The following is a 13023-nucleotide window of genomic DNA, read 5'->3' on the forward strand; positions in this document are numbered from 1 at the left end:
TCTCTGGGTCCCCTCCCAGGACACTTGGGTCCCAACCGGGGCACGTGGGTCCCTGCCCACGTATTTGGGGACACCTCCTCAGATACCTGGGTCCTTTCCCCGGACATCTGGGTCCCCCCTCGCGCCCCCTCCCCGGACACTTGGGTCCCCTCCCAAAACCCCAGGTCCCCTTCCAGGACACCTGGGTCCCAACTGGGGCACGTGGGTCCCTGCCCACACGTTTGGGGACACCTCCCCGGACACCTGGGTCCCCCCCTCGCTCCCCCCACCCCCCCACCCCGTGCCCCCTCCCCGGCACTCACGGCGTCGTGGGCGCAGTCGACGCTGCCGTTGTGGCAGCAGCGGCCGTAGTCGCGCTCCAGGCGCAGGCGCAGGCGGACGCGGGGGCCGGAGGGGCCGTTGGGGCCGGGGGCGCCGGGGCGCAGCCGCCGCAACCCGCAGATGTTGGCCATGTTGGCGGCGGTGGGCTCGCCGGGGGGGAAGGGCGGCTCGGCGTCGGTGACGACGGCGTCGGTGACGTTGACGATGGGGTCGGTGACGGTGACGATGGCGGCGGCCTCGGCGGCGGGGCCCTGGGCGAAGCAGCGGCGTCGTGCCGCCCCGCGCCGCCGGCAGCAGGGGAAGTGCCGCGTCTTCACGCCGAACTCGTCGGTGCAGAAGCCGTCCAGCACGTCCGTCCACTGCGGGACAGCGGGGTCAGGCCCCGCGTGTCACCCCAGCCCCGGTGTCGTGTCCCCCCCCCCCAACGTGTCCCCCTCCCCGGGACTCACGGCGCGGCGGGCGCAGGGCAGCGGGGCGTGATGGCGGCAGCAGGCGTCGAGGCGGGGACGGAAGGCGTCGAGCGCGGCCGCCTGCCGGTGCAGGTGGGCGAAGCCGGTGCCGGGCAGCACGGGGGGCGTGGGGGGCGGCGGGGGGTGGCTGCAGTGACGCGTGACGGCCGTGGCCACCGGCCAGGGTGGGGGGAAGCCGACCAGGACGGGGGGGGAGGCGCGGTGGGGGACGGTGGCGCCCTCCAGCAGCGCTGTGACGGGGACCTTCTGCCCCACTGAAAGGAGAAGGGGGGTGGGTGTGGGGAGGGGGGCCGGTGGGGGGTGTCCCCACCGCCCCCCCTGCCCCAAGCGTCACTTGTCCCTTTGCGTGTGTGTCCCATCCCCACTTGTTCCCTGTGTCCACCCCACGCGGGGTGGGGGGGTGACGGGGGGGACGGCCAGGGTTGGGGATGGGGGACACCACGATGGCGGCCGCCATCGTGGTGTCCCCCCATCCCCAACCCTGGCCGTCCCCCCCGTCACCCCCCCACCCCGCGTGCCCCCCATCCATGTCCCTATGTCCCCCCAGCCACCTCTCCATTCCGAGGTGTCCCTCCCCGTATCTCCCCACCCGTGTCTCCATGTCCCCCAACCCCAGCCTTGCCTGGTCCCCATTTCCCCCCCCCATCCGCATCCCCACCCCTACGTGCCCCCCCAATATCCTCCCCATCCATGTCCCCACCCCTACGTGTCCCCCCCGTGTCCCCCCATCCATGTCCCCACCCCTACGTGTCCCCCCCCGTGTCCCCCCATCCCTACATGTCCCCCACGTCTCCCCCCATCCATGTCCCCACCCCTACGTGCCCCCCCCCATGTCCCCTCATCCATGTCCCCACCCCTACGTGTCCCCCCCCGTGTCCCCCCATCCCTACATGTCCCCCCACGTCTCCCCCCATCCATGTCCCCACCCCTACGTGTCCCCCCCCCGTGTCCCCCATCCCTACATGTCCCCCGCGTGTCCCCCATCCATGTCCCACCCCTACGTGCCCCCCCCCACGTCCCCTCATCCATGTCCCCATCCCTACACGTCCCCACCACGTCCCCCCGTGCCTCCCCCCACCCCCAACACCCCCCATGTCCTCCCCATCATTGTCCCCGCCCCTGGGTGCCCCCCTGCCCCCCAACCCTTACTGTTCCCATGTCCCCCCCCCATCCCTGGGTGTCCCCCTCGTGTCCCCCCCCCACCCAGGGGTGTCCCCCCACCATGTCCCCCCCGCTGTCCCTACCCTCAAGCTGCTCGATGTGGGGGTGCTGCAGGATCAGGCTCTCCTGTGCCACATCCTGTTGTTGCTCCGGGGCCACCACTGTCACCGGTGGGGACACAGCGGGTCAGCGGGGGCACCCAAACCCATCCCCCCCCCCCTGCCCGGGAGGCGGCAAGTGGGGGCACCGCCCCCCCCACCCCCCCACCCCCCCCACTCCTGAGGGTTTGGAGCCCCATAACAGGGAGGGGACCCGGGCATTCAGGAGGAAACCCAGGCATCCGGGGAGGGGACCCAGGCATGCGGGTGGGGACCCAGGTGTCCGGGAGGTGTCCCCAAACGCGTGGGCAGGGACCCAGGTGTCCCTGTTGGGACTCGGGTGTTGGGAAACGGGACGCAGGTGTCCGGGAAAGGGGACCCGAGTGTCCGAGGAGGGGACCTGGGTGTTTGGGAGGGGACACAGGTGTCTGGGGAGGGACCCAGAGGTTTGGGATGGGACCCAGGTCCAGGGAGGGGACCCAGAGGTTTGGGAGGGACCCAGGGGTCCAAGAAAGTGTCCCCGAATGCGCGGGCAGGGACCCAGGTGTCCCTGTTGGGACTCGGGCGTTGGGGAAGGGGACGCAAGTGTCCGGGAAAGGGGACCCGAGTGTCCGAGGAGGGGACCTGGGTGTTTGGGAGGGGACAGAAGTGCCTGGGGAGGGGACCCAGAGGTTTGGGACGGGACCCGGGTCCAGGGAGGGGACCCGGAGGTTTGGGACGGGACCCGGGGTCCGAGAAGGTGTCCCCAAATGTGTGGGCAGGGACCCAGGTGCCCCGGTTGGGACCCAGGTGTTCGGGAGGGGACCCAGGTGTCCCACGAGGGGACCCAAGTGTCCAAACGAGGACTCAGGTGTCCGAGGAGGGGACCGGGGTGTCCAAAAGGGGGACGAAGGCGTTCGGGAGGGGACCCAGCCACGCAAGGCGGGGGGGGGGGGGGGGGACACCGTGGCGTCGCTCGGGGCCGCGGGACTCACCGGCAGCACCGAGGAGGAGGAGGAGGAGGAGGAGGCCGAGGGCCGCCATGGTGTCGGGCGCTGTGGGGCCACCGCCGGCTCCGCCGCCTTATGAAGGGCCGAATCCTGCGGGGCTGAGTCACGGCCTGACGTCGCGGGAGGGTGCGGGGCGGGGGGGACGGGGGGGACGGGTTTGGGGGGGCTGGGCCTCATCCTGCACCCCCAGCCGGGTCACGACCCTGACGCCAACCGCCCCAGCCAGGTTGGGGGGGGGGGGGGGGATTTGGGGGCACCGCAGTGGTCCTGTCCCCACCCTGGTGCCCACCCCCCCCCCCCCCCAATTTCCCCCCCCCCCCCAGGACCCCTGCGTCACAGCGAGGGGAAGTGGGATTTTTTGCGGTTTTTGCCCCATTTTGGGGCCTGCCCCACCCGGTGAGTCACCCCCAGCGCTGGCAGGGATCAGGGGTGCGGGGGGGGGGCACCCATGGAGGATGGAGGACACCCCCGCCCCCCCTCGACTGCAGGGTGGGGCTCAGCTTGTGTGTGTGTGTCCCCCCCCCGGGGACCCCCCCCCCCGTGTGGGCAGCGGTGGCAGGGGGGTGTCACAGCCTCGGTCACCTCCCTGCACCCCAGGACGTGTTGGGGGGGGGTGTTTGCACGTGTGTGTCCCCCTCCCCCCGCGCCTGGCGCAGCCGCATCCTGGGGCTGAGCCCAAACTTTTGGGCAGGTGCCGGCAGGGCGGGGAGGCGGGGGGGTGAGGGGGGGGGTTGGGGAACCCCCTGGCCCCCTCCCCGATTGCCCAACACCCGGCGACGACGTGACCTGGGTTTGCGCAATGCGCCCCCCCCCCCCCCCCATGTAGGGGGTGGGGGGACACCCAGGGATCCGGGTGGGGAAATCCCCAGCAGGAAGGACCCCGGGTGGGGGGACCCAAAGGGTCTGGGGGGGGGGACGACACACGACACCCCCCCTGCCCCAGGTGTCCCACTCGCCCCCCCCGCCCCCCCCCCATGCCATCTCAGCCCCCAAGGGACGTGCACTGAGCTGCCCCGCTCTCAGCTCCCACCACGGCCGCCGTTTTCCAGCACTTTAATGGAAAAAGGGGGACACACGGACACGGGGGGGGGGGGGGGGGCTGGAAGGATTTGGGGGTGTCAGAAGAGCTCCTCGGCGTTGGGGACGCGGGCGTCCCGCAGCTCCCGCAGCCGCCGCAGCACCCGCCGCAGGTCGCGCGCCCCGAGCTGCCGGTTGTCCCGCGTGCGGACGCTGACGGTGCCGCCGTCCCGCTCCCGCCGGCCCACCACTGCGGGGGGGGGGCACCGGGTCGGGGGGGGCGGGGGGCCCCCCCCGGGCCTCCTGCTGTGGCCCCTCTATGGTGTACACCCACCCCACGGGGCACACCCCCCCCCAGCCATGGGTGCCCCCCCCCCCACTGCTTCTCTCCCCCCCCACCCCAAGATGGGACCAGCGCCCACCCCCCAGGGGCAGGGGGTCCCAGGGGGGAATCCCTGGGGGGTCCCAGAAGAGTCCCAGGGGGTTGAAGGAAGGGGATGGCAGGAACACCCCCCACCCCCCCAAGAGGGGCTCAGGGAGGGTCTTCAAGGGGAGTTCCCAGGGGGTCCCAAGGGGGGTGTCAGGGTGGGTCTCAAGGGGGTGCCAGGGGTCCCAAGGGGATTCCCAAGGTGGCGGGGGGGGGGTGTCTCATGGGATCCCAGAGGGATTCTCAGGGGGTCTTAGCGCGAGGTACAGGGGGAGTCCTGGGGGGATCCCAGAAGGTCCCAAGGGGGGGGACTGCAGGGCAACCCCCAGGGGGGGCCCAGAACAGTCCCAGGGGGTCGAAGGGGACGCCGGGGGGGGGCCCCAAGAGGGTCTCGGGATGGGGGGGGGGGTGTCTCCAAGGGGAGCTCCAGGTGGTCCCAAGGGGGGTGTTGAGGGGGGTCCCAGGTGATTCCCAAATGGGGCTCCCAGAAGGAGCCCAGGGGGATCCCAGTGCTCCCCCCGCAGCAGTGCCCAGGTTGTGGTGGGGGGTGCTTGGGGGGGTTCTGGGGCCGGGGGGGTGTGTGTCCCCCCCCAGACCCCCCCCTTACCCAGCTGGAAGTTGTAGTGGGCGAGCTGGGCCCGGCGATCTTCCTGGCCAGGGTGGCCCCCGCGTCCCCGTCCAGGTCGGCCATCACGCCGCCCCCCCTCAGCACGGCCTGCACCTGCGGGGGGGCACGGGGGGGTTGGGGGGGCACGGAGGGACGGGGGGGGACGACAGGGGAATGGGGAGACGTGGAGGGACAAAGAGGGATACGGGGGGGACAAAGAGGGATGGGGGCGATGTGGGGGCAAGGGAGGATGCAGGGGGGGCTCGGGTGGATGGGGGGGGACACGGGGGGGGGACACGGGGGGGGGGACACGGGGGGGGGACACGGGGGGGACACACGTACCTCCCGGGCGTAGTCCTCGACTTCGGGCGTCTGCGGGATGACGATCGCCTGCAGCGGGGACAGCCAGAGCGGCCTGGGGGGGACATTGGGGGGGGGTGTGACCCAGGGACGGGGTGTCCCAGGGACTGGGGGGTGTCCCCGGGATGGGGGCGTCCCCAGGATGGGGGTGCCCCCCAAGACGTGGCGCCCTGAGATGGGACCCTGGAGACGTCGGGGGGGGGCGGCCCTTTGGGACTGGGGGGGGGGTGTCCCTGGGGATTGGGGGGGGGGGTGGGTGGGGTGTCCCTAAGATGGGGGTGTCCCAGGAGCTGGGAGGGGGGGGTGTATCCCCAGGACAGGAGTGTCCCCAAGTCTTGGGGGTGCCCTGGGATGGGGTGACGCTGGGGATTGTCCCCAGGACGGGGTGTCCCAGGGGTTGGGGGGTGCCCCTTTTACAGCCCCAAGGTGAGAGAGTTCTTATTTGGGGGGGGGTGGGGGGGTGGGGGTCCCCAAAGGGTGCCCGTGTCCCCCCCCCCCCTCACCATCGGCCACCGCAGCTCTCGGCCAGCACCGCCACCATGCGCTCGACGGAGCCCAGCACCGCCCGGTGGATCAGCACCGGCCGCGCCGCCCCCCCTGTCGCGCTGGGGGGGGACACACGGACACACCAGGGGTCGGGAGGGGGGAGGGGGTGTCCAGGAGGACCCCCACCCCCCCCCAGCCCCAATTCTGCCCCTCCCAGGCCCAAATCTCATCCCCTGGCCCAATCCTGCCCCCCCCCAACACCAATCCTGCTCCCCAACCCCAAACCTCACCCCTGCCCCAATCCTGCCCCTCCCAGCCCCACTCCCACCCCCCCAATCCCAATCCTGCCCCCCCAAACCCCAATCCTGCCCCTCCCCAGCCCCACTCCCGCCCCCCCAACCCCAAACCTCCCCTCCTGCCCCAATCCTGCCCCCCAACACCAAATCTCACCCCCTGCCCAATCCTGCCCCCCCAAACACCAATCCTGCCCCTCCCAGCCCCACTCCCGCCCCCCAACCCCAAACCTCCCCTCCTGCCTCAATCCTGCCCCCCCACCAGCCCCAAACCTCACCCCCTGCCCCAATCCTGCCCCTCCCCAGCCCCACTCCCGCCCCCCCAACCCCAAACCTCACCCCCTGCCCCAATCCTGCCCCCCAACACCAAATCTCACCCCTGCCCCAATCCTGCCCCCCAAACACCAATCCTGCCCTCCCCAGCCCACTCCCGCCCCCCCAACCCCAAACCTCCCCTCCTGCCCCAATCCTGCCCCCCCAAACCCCAATCCTGCCCCTCCCCAGCCCCACTCCCACCCCCCCAATCCCAATCCTGCCCCCCCAAACCCCAATCCTGCCCCTCCCCAGCCCACTCCCGCCCTCCCAACCCCAAACCTCCCCTCCTGCCCCAATCCTGCCCCCCAACCCCAAATCTCACCCCCTGCCCCAATCCTGCCCCCCCAAACACCAATCCTGCCCTCCCCAGCCCCACTCCCGCCCCCCCAACCCCAAACCTCCCCTCCTGCCCCAATCCTGCCCCCCCACCAGCCCCAAACCTCACCCCCTGCCCCAATCCTACCTCTCCAGCCCCACTCCCGCCCCCCCAACCCCAACCTCACCCCCTGCCCCAATCCTGCCCCCCCCCCAGCCCCACTCCTGCCCCTCCCAACCCCACTCCTGCCCCCCCCCCCCTCCCCCGGACCCCAAACCTCACCCCCTGCCCCAATCCTACACCCCACCCCCCCCCTCAGCCCCCAATACCTGGCGTACTCCAGCTCGAATCTCTCCGGCATCTGGAAATCCAGCTGGATGGTACCGCATTGGTGCTGCCGCCCCAGCGCATCCCGGATCAGGATATCGATCTATCGGGAATAATCGGGGGGGGGGATGTCCCCAAAGGGTCCCGGTTTGCCCCCAAGGGGGCAAACCGGGACCCTTTGGGGACAATCCCCCCCCCCCAGCCCCCCAAATCTCTCACCTTGGGGCCGTAAAAAGCGCCGTCGCCCGGACTCAGCTCCCAGGGCTGCCCGAAAGCGCGGAGGCTCCGCTCCAGCTGCTGCGGGGGACAACGGAGGGGACACGAGGGAGGGGGGGGGGTGTGACACCGGGGACAATAAAGGGACACGGGACACAAGCACGGCGGTGAAGGCAGGAGGTGACACGGGGGGACACGGTGACACCAGGGCAGAGCTGGGATGCGACGGCCGGGGCTGAGGGAGGGGACGTGGCGTAGGGGATGTGGCAGCAAAGGTGGGACACGATGGCCAGGGCTTGTGGCAGGGGATGTTGTGGCCAGGCTGGGACACGGTGCACGGGGACAAAGCTGGGACACAGTCCATGGGATGTGGGGACAAAGCTGGGACATGGGGACAAAGCTGGGACAGGGCATGGGACAAAGGGACGAAGCTGGGACATGGGGACAAAGCTGGGACAGGGCATGGGACGTGGGGACAGTGCTGGGACACGGGGACAAAGCTGGGACATGGGGACAAAGCTGGGACAGGGCATGGGACAAAAGAACGAAGCTGGGACATGGTCTGTGGGACACAGGGACAAAGTTGGGACAGTGCATGGGACGTGGGGACAGTGCTGGGACAGTGCATGGGACATGGGGACAAAGCTGGGACACGGTCTGTGGGACACAGGGACAAAGCTGGGACAGTGTATGGGACGTGGGGACAATGCTGGGACAAGGCATGGGACAAAGGGACGAAGCTGGGACATGGTCTGTGGGACACAGTGATAAAGCTGGGACAGTGCATGGGACATGGGGACAATGCTGGGACATGGGGACAAAGCTGGGACACGGGGACAAAGCTGGGACAGGGCATGGGACAAAGGGACGAAGCCGGGACATGGTCTGTGGGACACAGGGACAAAGTTGGGACAGTGCATGGGACGTGGGGACAGTGCTGGGACACGGTGCATGGGACATGGGGACAAAGCTGGGACAGGGCATGGGACATGGGGACAAAGCTGGGACACGGTCTGTGGGACACAGGGACAAAGTTTGGACAGTGCATGGGACGTGGGGACAACGCTGGGACAGTGCATGGGACATGGGGATGAAGCTGAGACAGTGCATGGGATGTGGGGACAAAGCTGGGAGACGGTCTGTGGGATGTGGGGACAAAGCTGGGATGTGGTGCATGGGACATGGGGACAAAGCTGGGACAGAGCACAGGACCAGAGGATGAAGCTGGAACACGGTGCATGGGATGTGGGGACAAAGCTGGGACAAGGGGACAAAGCTGGGACAGGACATGGGACATGGGGACGAAGCTGGCACACGGTGTGTGGGACGTGGGGACAAAGCTGGGACAGGGCACGCAGGACACGCCAGGGACACGCCAGCGCCGCAGGAGGCGACGCGCGGAGCCCACCGCGGGGCCCACGGCGGCCAAGCCGGGCTGTGGCGCTGGGGCCAGCCCGCCCCCGCCCCCCGCCCCCCGCCCCCCGTCCCACCTGCTCGGCGCGGTCCCAGGTCTCGGGGTCCCCCAGGAAGCCGGAGGGGCGGGTGGCCAGGGCCAGGCGGAAGGAGAAGCCCAGGACGGCGTAGACCGAGCGCACGAAGTCCAGGCAGGCGCCGATCTCGCCCTCGAGCTGGGGACGAGGCGTCAGCGGCGGGGGCGGGGGGACACGGGGCGGGGGACACCCCCGGGGGTTGGGGGGGCACACACGGACCTGCTCCAGCGTGCAGAAGACGTGGCCGTCGTCCTGCTGGAAGCGCCGCACGCGGGTCAAGCCCGTGAGGCTGCCGGGGGGCTCGTTGCGGTGCAGCACGCCGAAATCCGCCAGGCGCAGCGGCAGCTCCCGCCACGACCGCGGCCGGTGGGCGAACATCAGGCTGCGGGCGGGCGGACAGACGGTCACCGGGGCTCCCCCAAAACCCGCCAGCGCGTCCCCAGCGTGTGTGTGTGTGTGTGTCCCCCCCCCCGCTGCCCCCCGACTCACCAGTGGGCCGGGCAGTTCATGGGTTTGAGGGAGAGGGTCTCGGTGCCGGCGGCGAAGGAGAACATGTGGGGGCCGTAGTGCTGCCAGTGCCCCGAGAGCTCCCAGAGCCGCGGGCTGAACACGTTGGGGGTCACCACCTCGCTGAAGCCCCTCGCCCGGTACTCGCTCTGCGGGGGTGGGGACAGCGGTGGGGACCTCAGCCCAGCCCCACGGCGCCCGTCCCGGGGTGGGGGGGGGCTCTGCGGGTGCTCCAGGCTGCGGGAGGGTACGGGGAGCTGCGGGGCTGGGGTAGGGATTTGGGGGGATGAGGGGGGCTGGGCGCAGCGGGGCGATGGGGCTGGGGTGCGCGGCAGGGTGCAGACCCCCATTTCTATGCCCCCCCCCCCCCCCAGGGGAGGCGAGGGTGACACCAAGGGGGGGCCGTACCCTGATAAATTCGACGAGGGTGTTGTAGACGTGGGGTGGGGGGGCTCTGCGGGTCCTCCAGGCTGCGGGAGGGTACGGGGAGCTGCGGGGCTGGGGTAGGGATTTGGGGGGATGAGGGGGGCTGGGCGCAGCGGGGCGATGGGGCTGGGGTGCGCGGCAGGGTGCAGGGGCGGGGTGCAGACCCCCATTTCTGTGTCCCCCCCCCCACCACCACGCGCAGGGGAGGTGAGGGTGACGCCGAGGGGGGGGACACGTACCCTGATAAATTCGACGAGGGTGTTGTAGACGTGGGCGCCGCGGGGCAGGAAGAAGCAGCTGCCGGGGCTGAGCTTGTGGAAGAAGAAAAGCTCCTGCTCCTGCGGCGGAGGAGGACAGAAGGGGGGGGGTATGTGTGTGTTACTCCGGGGGTCGTGGCAGCCCCCCGGTAACGCCCACCCCCCCTCCCGGGGCTCACCCGGCCGATGCGGCGATGGTCCCGCCGGGCGGCCTCATCCTGCGCCCGCTCCCAGGCGGCCAAATCCCGGGCGCTGGGGAAGGCGACGGCGGCGACGCGCTGCAGGGAGGGGCGGCCCCCGGCCCCTCGCCAAAAGGCGGCCGAGCTCTGCCGTGGGGGCAGCGGGGTGGGGGATCAGTGGGGCCCGGATGCCGGGGTGTCGTGTCCCCCTCCCTGCCGCCCCCCCCAGCCCGACCCACCGTCAGGACGCGGAGGGCGGCGATCAGCCCCGTGTGCCGGAGGAGGGGGCCGGGGCAGAGCTGGAGGAGGGGGCCACACCTGCGGGGACGGACAGACGGAGGTGGGGGTGGATGTGAGGACGCCCCCACCCCCCCGTTTCTGCCCAGAGGCGCCCCCCCCCGCCCCCGCCCGCTGTGCTCACCTGTAGACGGTGGCCGTAGGGGACGTCACCTCCTCCTCGATCTGCTGCAGCTGGAAGCTGTTGTGCTGGGGGAGGGGTACAGCGAGGTGGGTGACAGTGGCATGGGTGACACCGATTGGGGGTGACACTGTGCTGGCAGGGGAGGACCGAGGCGGGGGGGGGGGTGTGTGTGACACCAACTAGGAGTGACACCGAGTGCCGCCACCATCGTCCTTAGTCCATAACCCCAACCTGGAGGGTGCCGATGTCCCCAAGCTGGGCTCCCCTGCCCCGTCCCGGGATGGGGAGGGGACACGCCAGGGAGGGGACACGCTGGGGCAGGGGGAGGGCTGTGTGTCACCTTGAAGAGCTCGGCCAGCTGCTGGCGGGAGGCCTCCAGGCGCTCGAAGCGGTGCCCGGCGCGGGCGAAAGCGGCGCAAGCGTCCTCCAGCGCCGACAGCTCGTCCCGCTGCACCGTCCTGCGGGGGGCGTGGGGACGGGCTGGGGACACTGCGCCCCACGGGGGACCCCTGTGTCGTGTGTGTGTGTCCCCCCAATACCCGTCCTTACCTCTCCCCCATGTGGACGTCGCAGAAGAAGCCGTCCTCGGTGGCCTGGGCGCTGCAGAGGGTGGCCCCGTAAAACTGCTCGGCCACCGCCCCCAGGACGCAGGCGCCGGACTGCCAGAATGCCTGGGGGGGGACACACAATATGGAGGGGGGGGACACAGGGGGGGACAAGGTGTGAGGGGAGCGGGGTGCCGGTCCCCCCCCCCCCGCTGCGTCCCCGGGACTCACCGCCCGCCCCTCCGGGGTGGAGAAGTCGAGGAGCTCCAGGTCGGCGTCGCTCTCCAGGGGCCGGTCGAGGTCCTGGAGGGTCCCGTTCACCCGGGCCACCAGCGCCGCCTCCGCCAGGTCCCCCCTGCGGGGACACCAGGGGGACACAGTGGGGACACTGGGGACCCCGTGGGGAGAGTGTGGGGAGCCGGGAACCCCCGTGGGGATAATAGGGACACTGTGGGGACCTTGTGGGGACCCTGAGGACACCCTGGGGATCATGGGGACCCTGAGGACACCCTGGGGGTACCACGGAGAACCCGTGGCGACTACGGGGACACCATAGCGGCATTATGGGGACCATTGGGGGACCCTGTGGAGACACCATTTGGACCCTGTGGGGACACCGAGGACGCCCTGGGGATGGTGGGGACCCCACGGGAACCTCGCGTGGATGCTGAGGACCCCACGGGGACCTTGTGGGGACACCCTGGGGATCCTGTGGGGACACTATGGGGACCGTGGGGACAACCCTGGGGACAACGGGGACCCCGTCCGGGGCCTGCGCGTACCCCAGCTGCGTGGCCACCTGGAAGGGGGTGGTCTGCAGGGCCCGGCCGGGCAGGCGGCGCCCCCCGGGCAGGGCGATGCGGATGGGGGTCCCCGGCGGGGGGAGCCCGCTCCCGCTCCCGGTCCCGGCCCCGGCTCCATCCCGCTGTTCCTGCGCCGCCCGCAGCTGCCGGAAGAGCCGGAGGCGCTCGGAGAGGTCGGGCCCGGGCCCGGTGACCTGAGGGTGAAGGGTCAGCGTGGGGTCAACGTAGGGTCGGGACGCCGCGGAGCGCGAGGGTGCCGCGGGTTAGAGGCGGGAAGCGGGGAGAGGGGTGGGGCAGGACACCGGGGTCCCGAGGAGGGGGGGGGGTGGGGGGGCCCGAGCGCACCCGGTATCGGCGCGGGGCTCCCGCGAAGAGCAGCCGCCCCCCGGCGCGGGCGGAAGTCATGGCGCTAAGCTCCGCCCCTTCCGCCGCCGCCCGGACGCCCCGGTGCCCCTGCAGGGGCGGAGCCGAGCACAGAATCCCCGCCCAGAGGCGGAGCCAGACGGGGGGGCGTAGCCCAACTGAAGGGCGGAGCCGGAATCCCCGCCCAGAGGCGGAGCCAGGCACGGGTGGCCCCACCCACCCCAAATGTGGCGGGAGCAGCGCGTGCGGCTCCAACCTCGTCCTCCACCCCCCCACCCCCTCCCGGCCGCGTTGGACTCTCCCACCCGTGGGGAAGCCCCGCGGTCCCGGACGGAACCACGGACAAAGCGGGGGGCGGGGGGGGGCGGCAACCGGACACCCCAGGGCCCCCTCACGGCGGGTTCCGGTGCTTCGGGACCCCCGGAGCTCTCACGGCCCCGGGGGGGTGGGGGGCAATGGGGCTCCAGTCGGCCCCGACCCCCGCCTGGGTGTCCCCCCCCGGGGTCCCCTGGGTCTGGAGGGCGTCCCCTGAGCGAGACCCACCGGGCGCAGCAAAGAAAGGACCCGCCACCTTCTCGGTTTTGTAATTTTTATGTAGATATTTAACCCTACACCTTTATCAAACATAT

The 13023-nt window shown here is 71.2% G+C and overlaps 2 protein-coding genes across 2 annotated transcripts in view; both read right to left on the reverse strand.

Moving 5' to 3' along the window:
- LOC147413578 (uncharacterized) overlaps positions 1-3073 on the reverse strand; it is a 4129-nt gene extending 1056 nt beyond the window's left edge. The window contains 5 exon segments of the mRNA XM_086478226.1: positions 87-209; positions 303-680; positions 771-1045; positions 2036-2113; positions 3025-3073. Of these exon segments, the coding sequence (XP_086334352.1) occupies positions 87-209; positions 303-680; positions 771-1045; positions 2036-2113; positions 3025-3073 (903 nt within the window).
- Positions 3074-4157: 1084 nt separating this feature from the next.
- TARS2 (threonyl-tRNA synthetase 2, mitochondrial) lies at positions 4158-12436 on the reverse strand. The gene is given in 19 exon segments (XM_086478227.1): positions 4158-4306; positions 5091-5129; positions 5132-5204; positions 5433-5505; positions 5954-6055; positions 7190-7290; positions 7407-7484; positions 8894-9031; positions 9113-9275; positions 9383-9549; positions 10066-10164; positions 10263-10409; positions 10502-10580; positions 10684-10748; positions 11024-11141; positions 11233-11354; positions 11460-11583; positions 12011-12225; positions 12377-12436. Coding segments are annotated over 19 exon segments (2112 nt in total).
- Between the last annotated feature and the right edge of the window lie 587 nt (positions 12437-13023).

Source organism: Leptosomus discolor, chromosome 26 (genome assembly GCF_034619465.1).
Source record: "Leptosomus discolor isolate bLepDis1 chromosome 26, bLepDis1.hap2, whole genome shotgun sequence".
Taxonomy (NCBI): domain Eukaryota; kingdom Metazoa; phylum Chordata; class Aves; order Leptosomiformes; family Leptosomidae; genus Leptosomus; species Leptosomus discolor.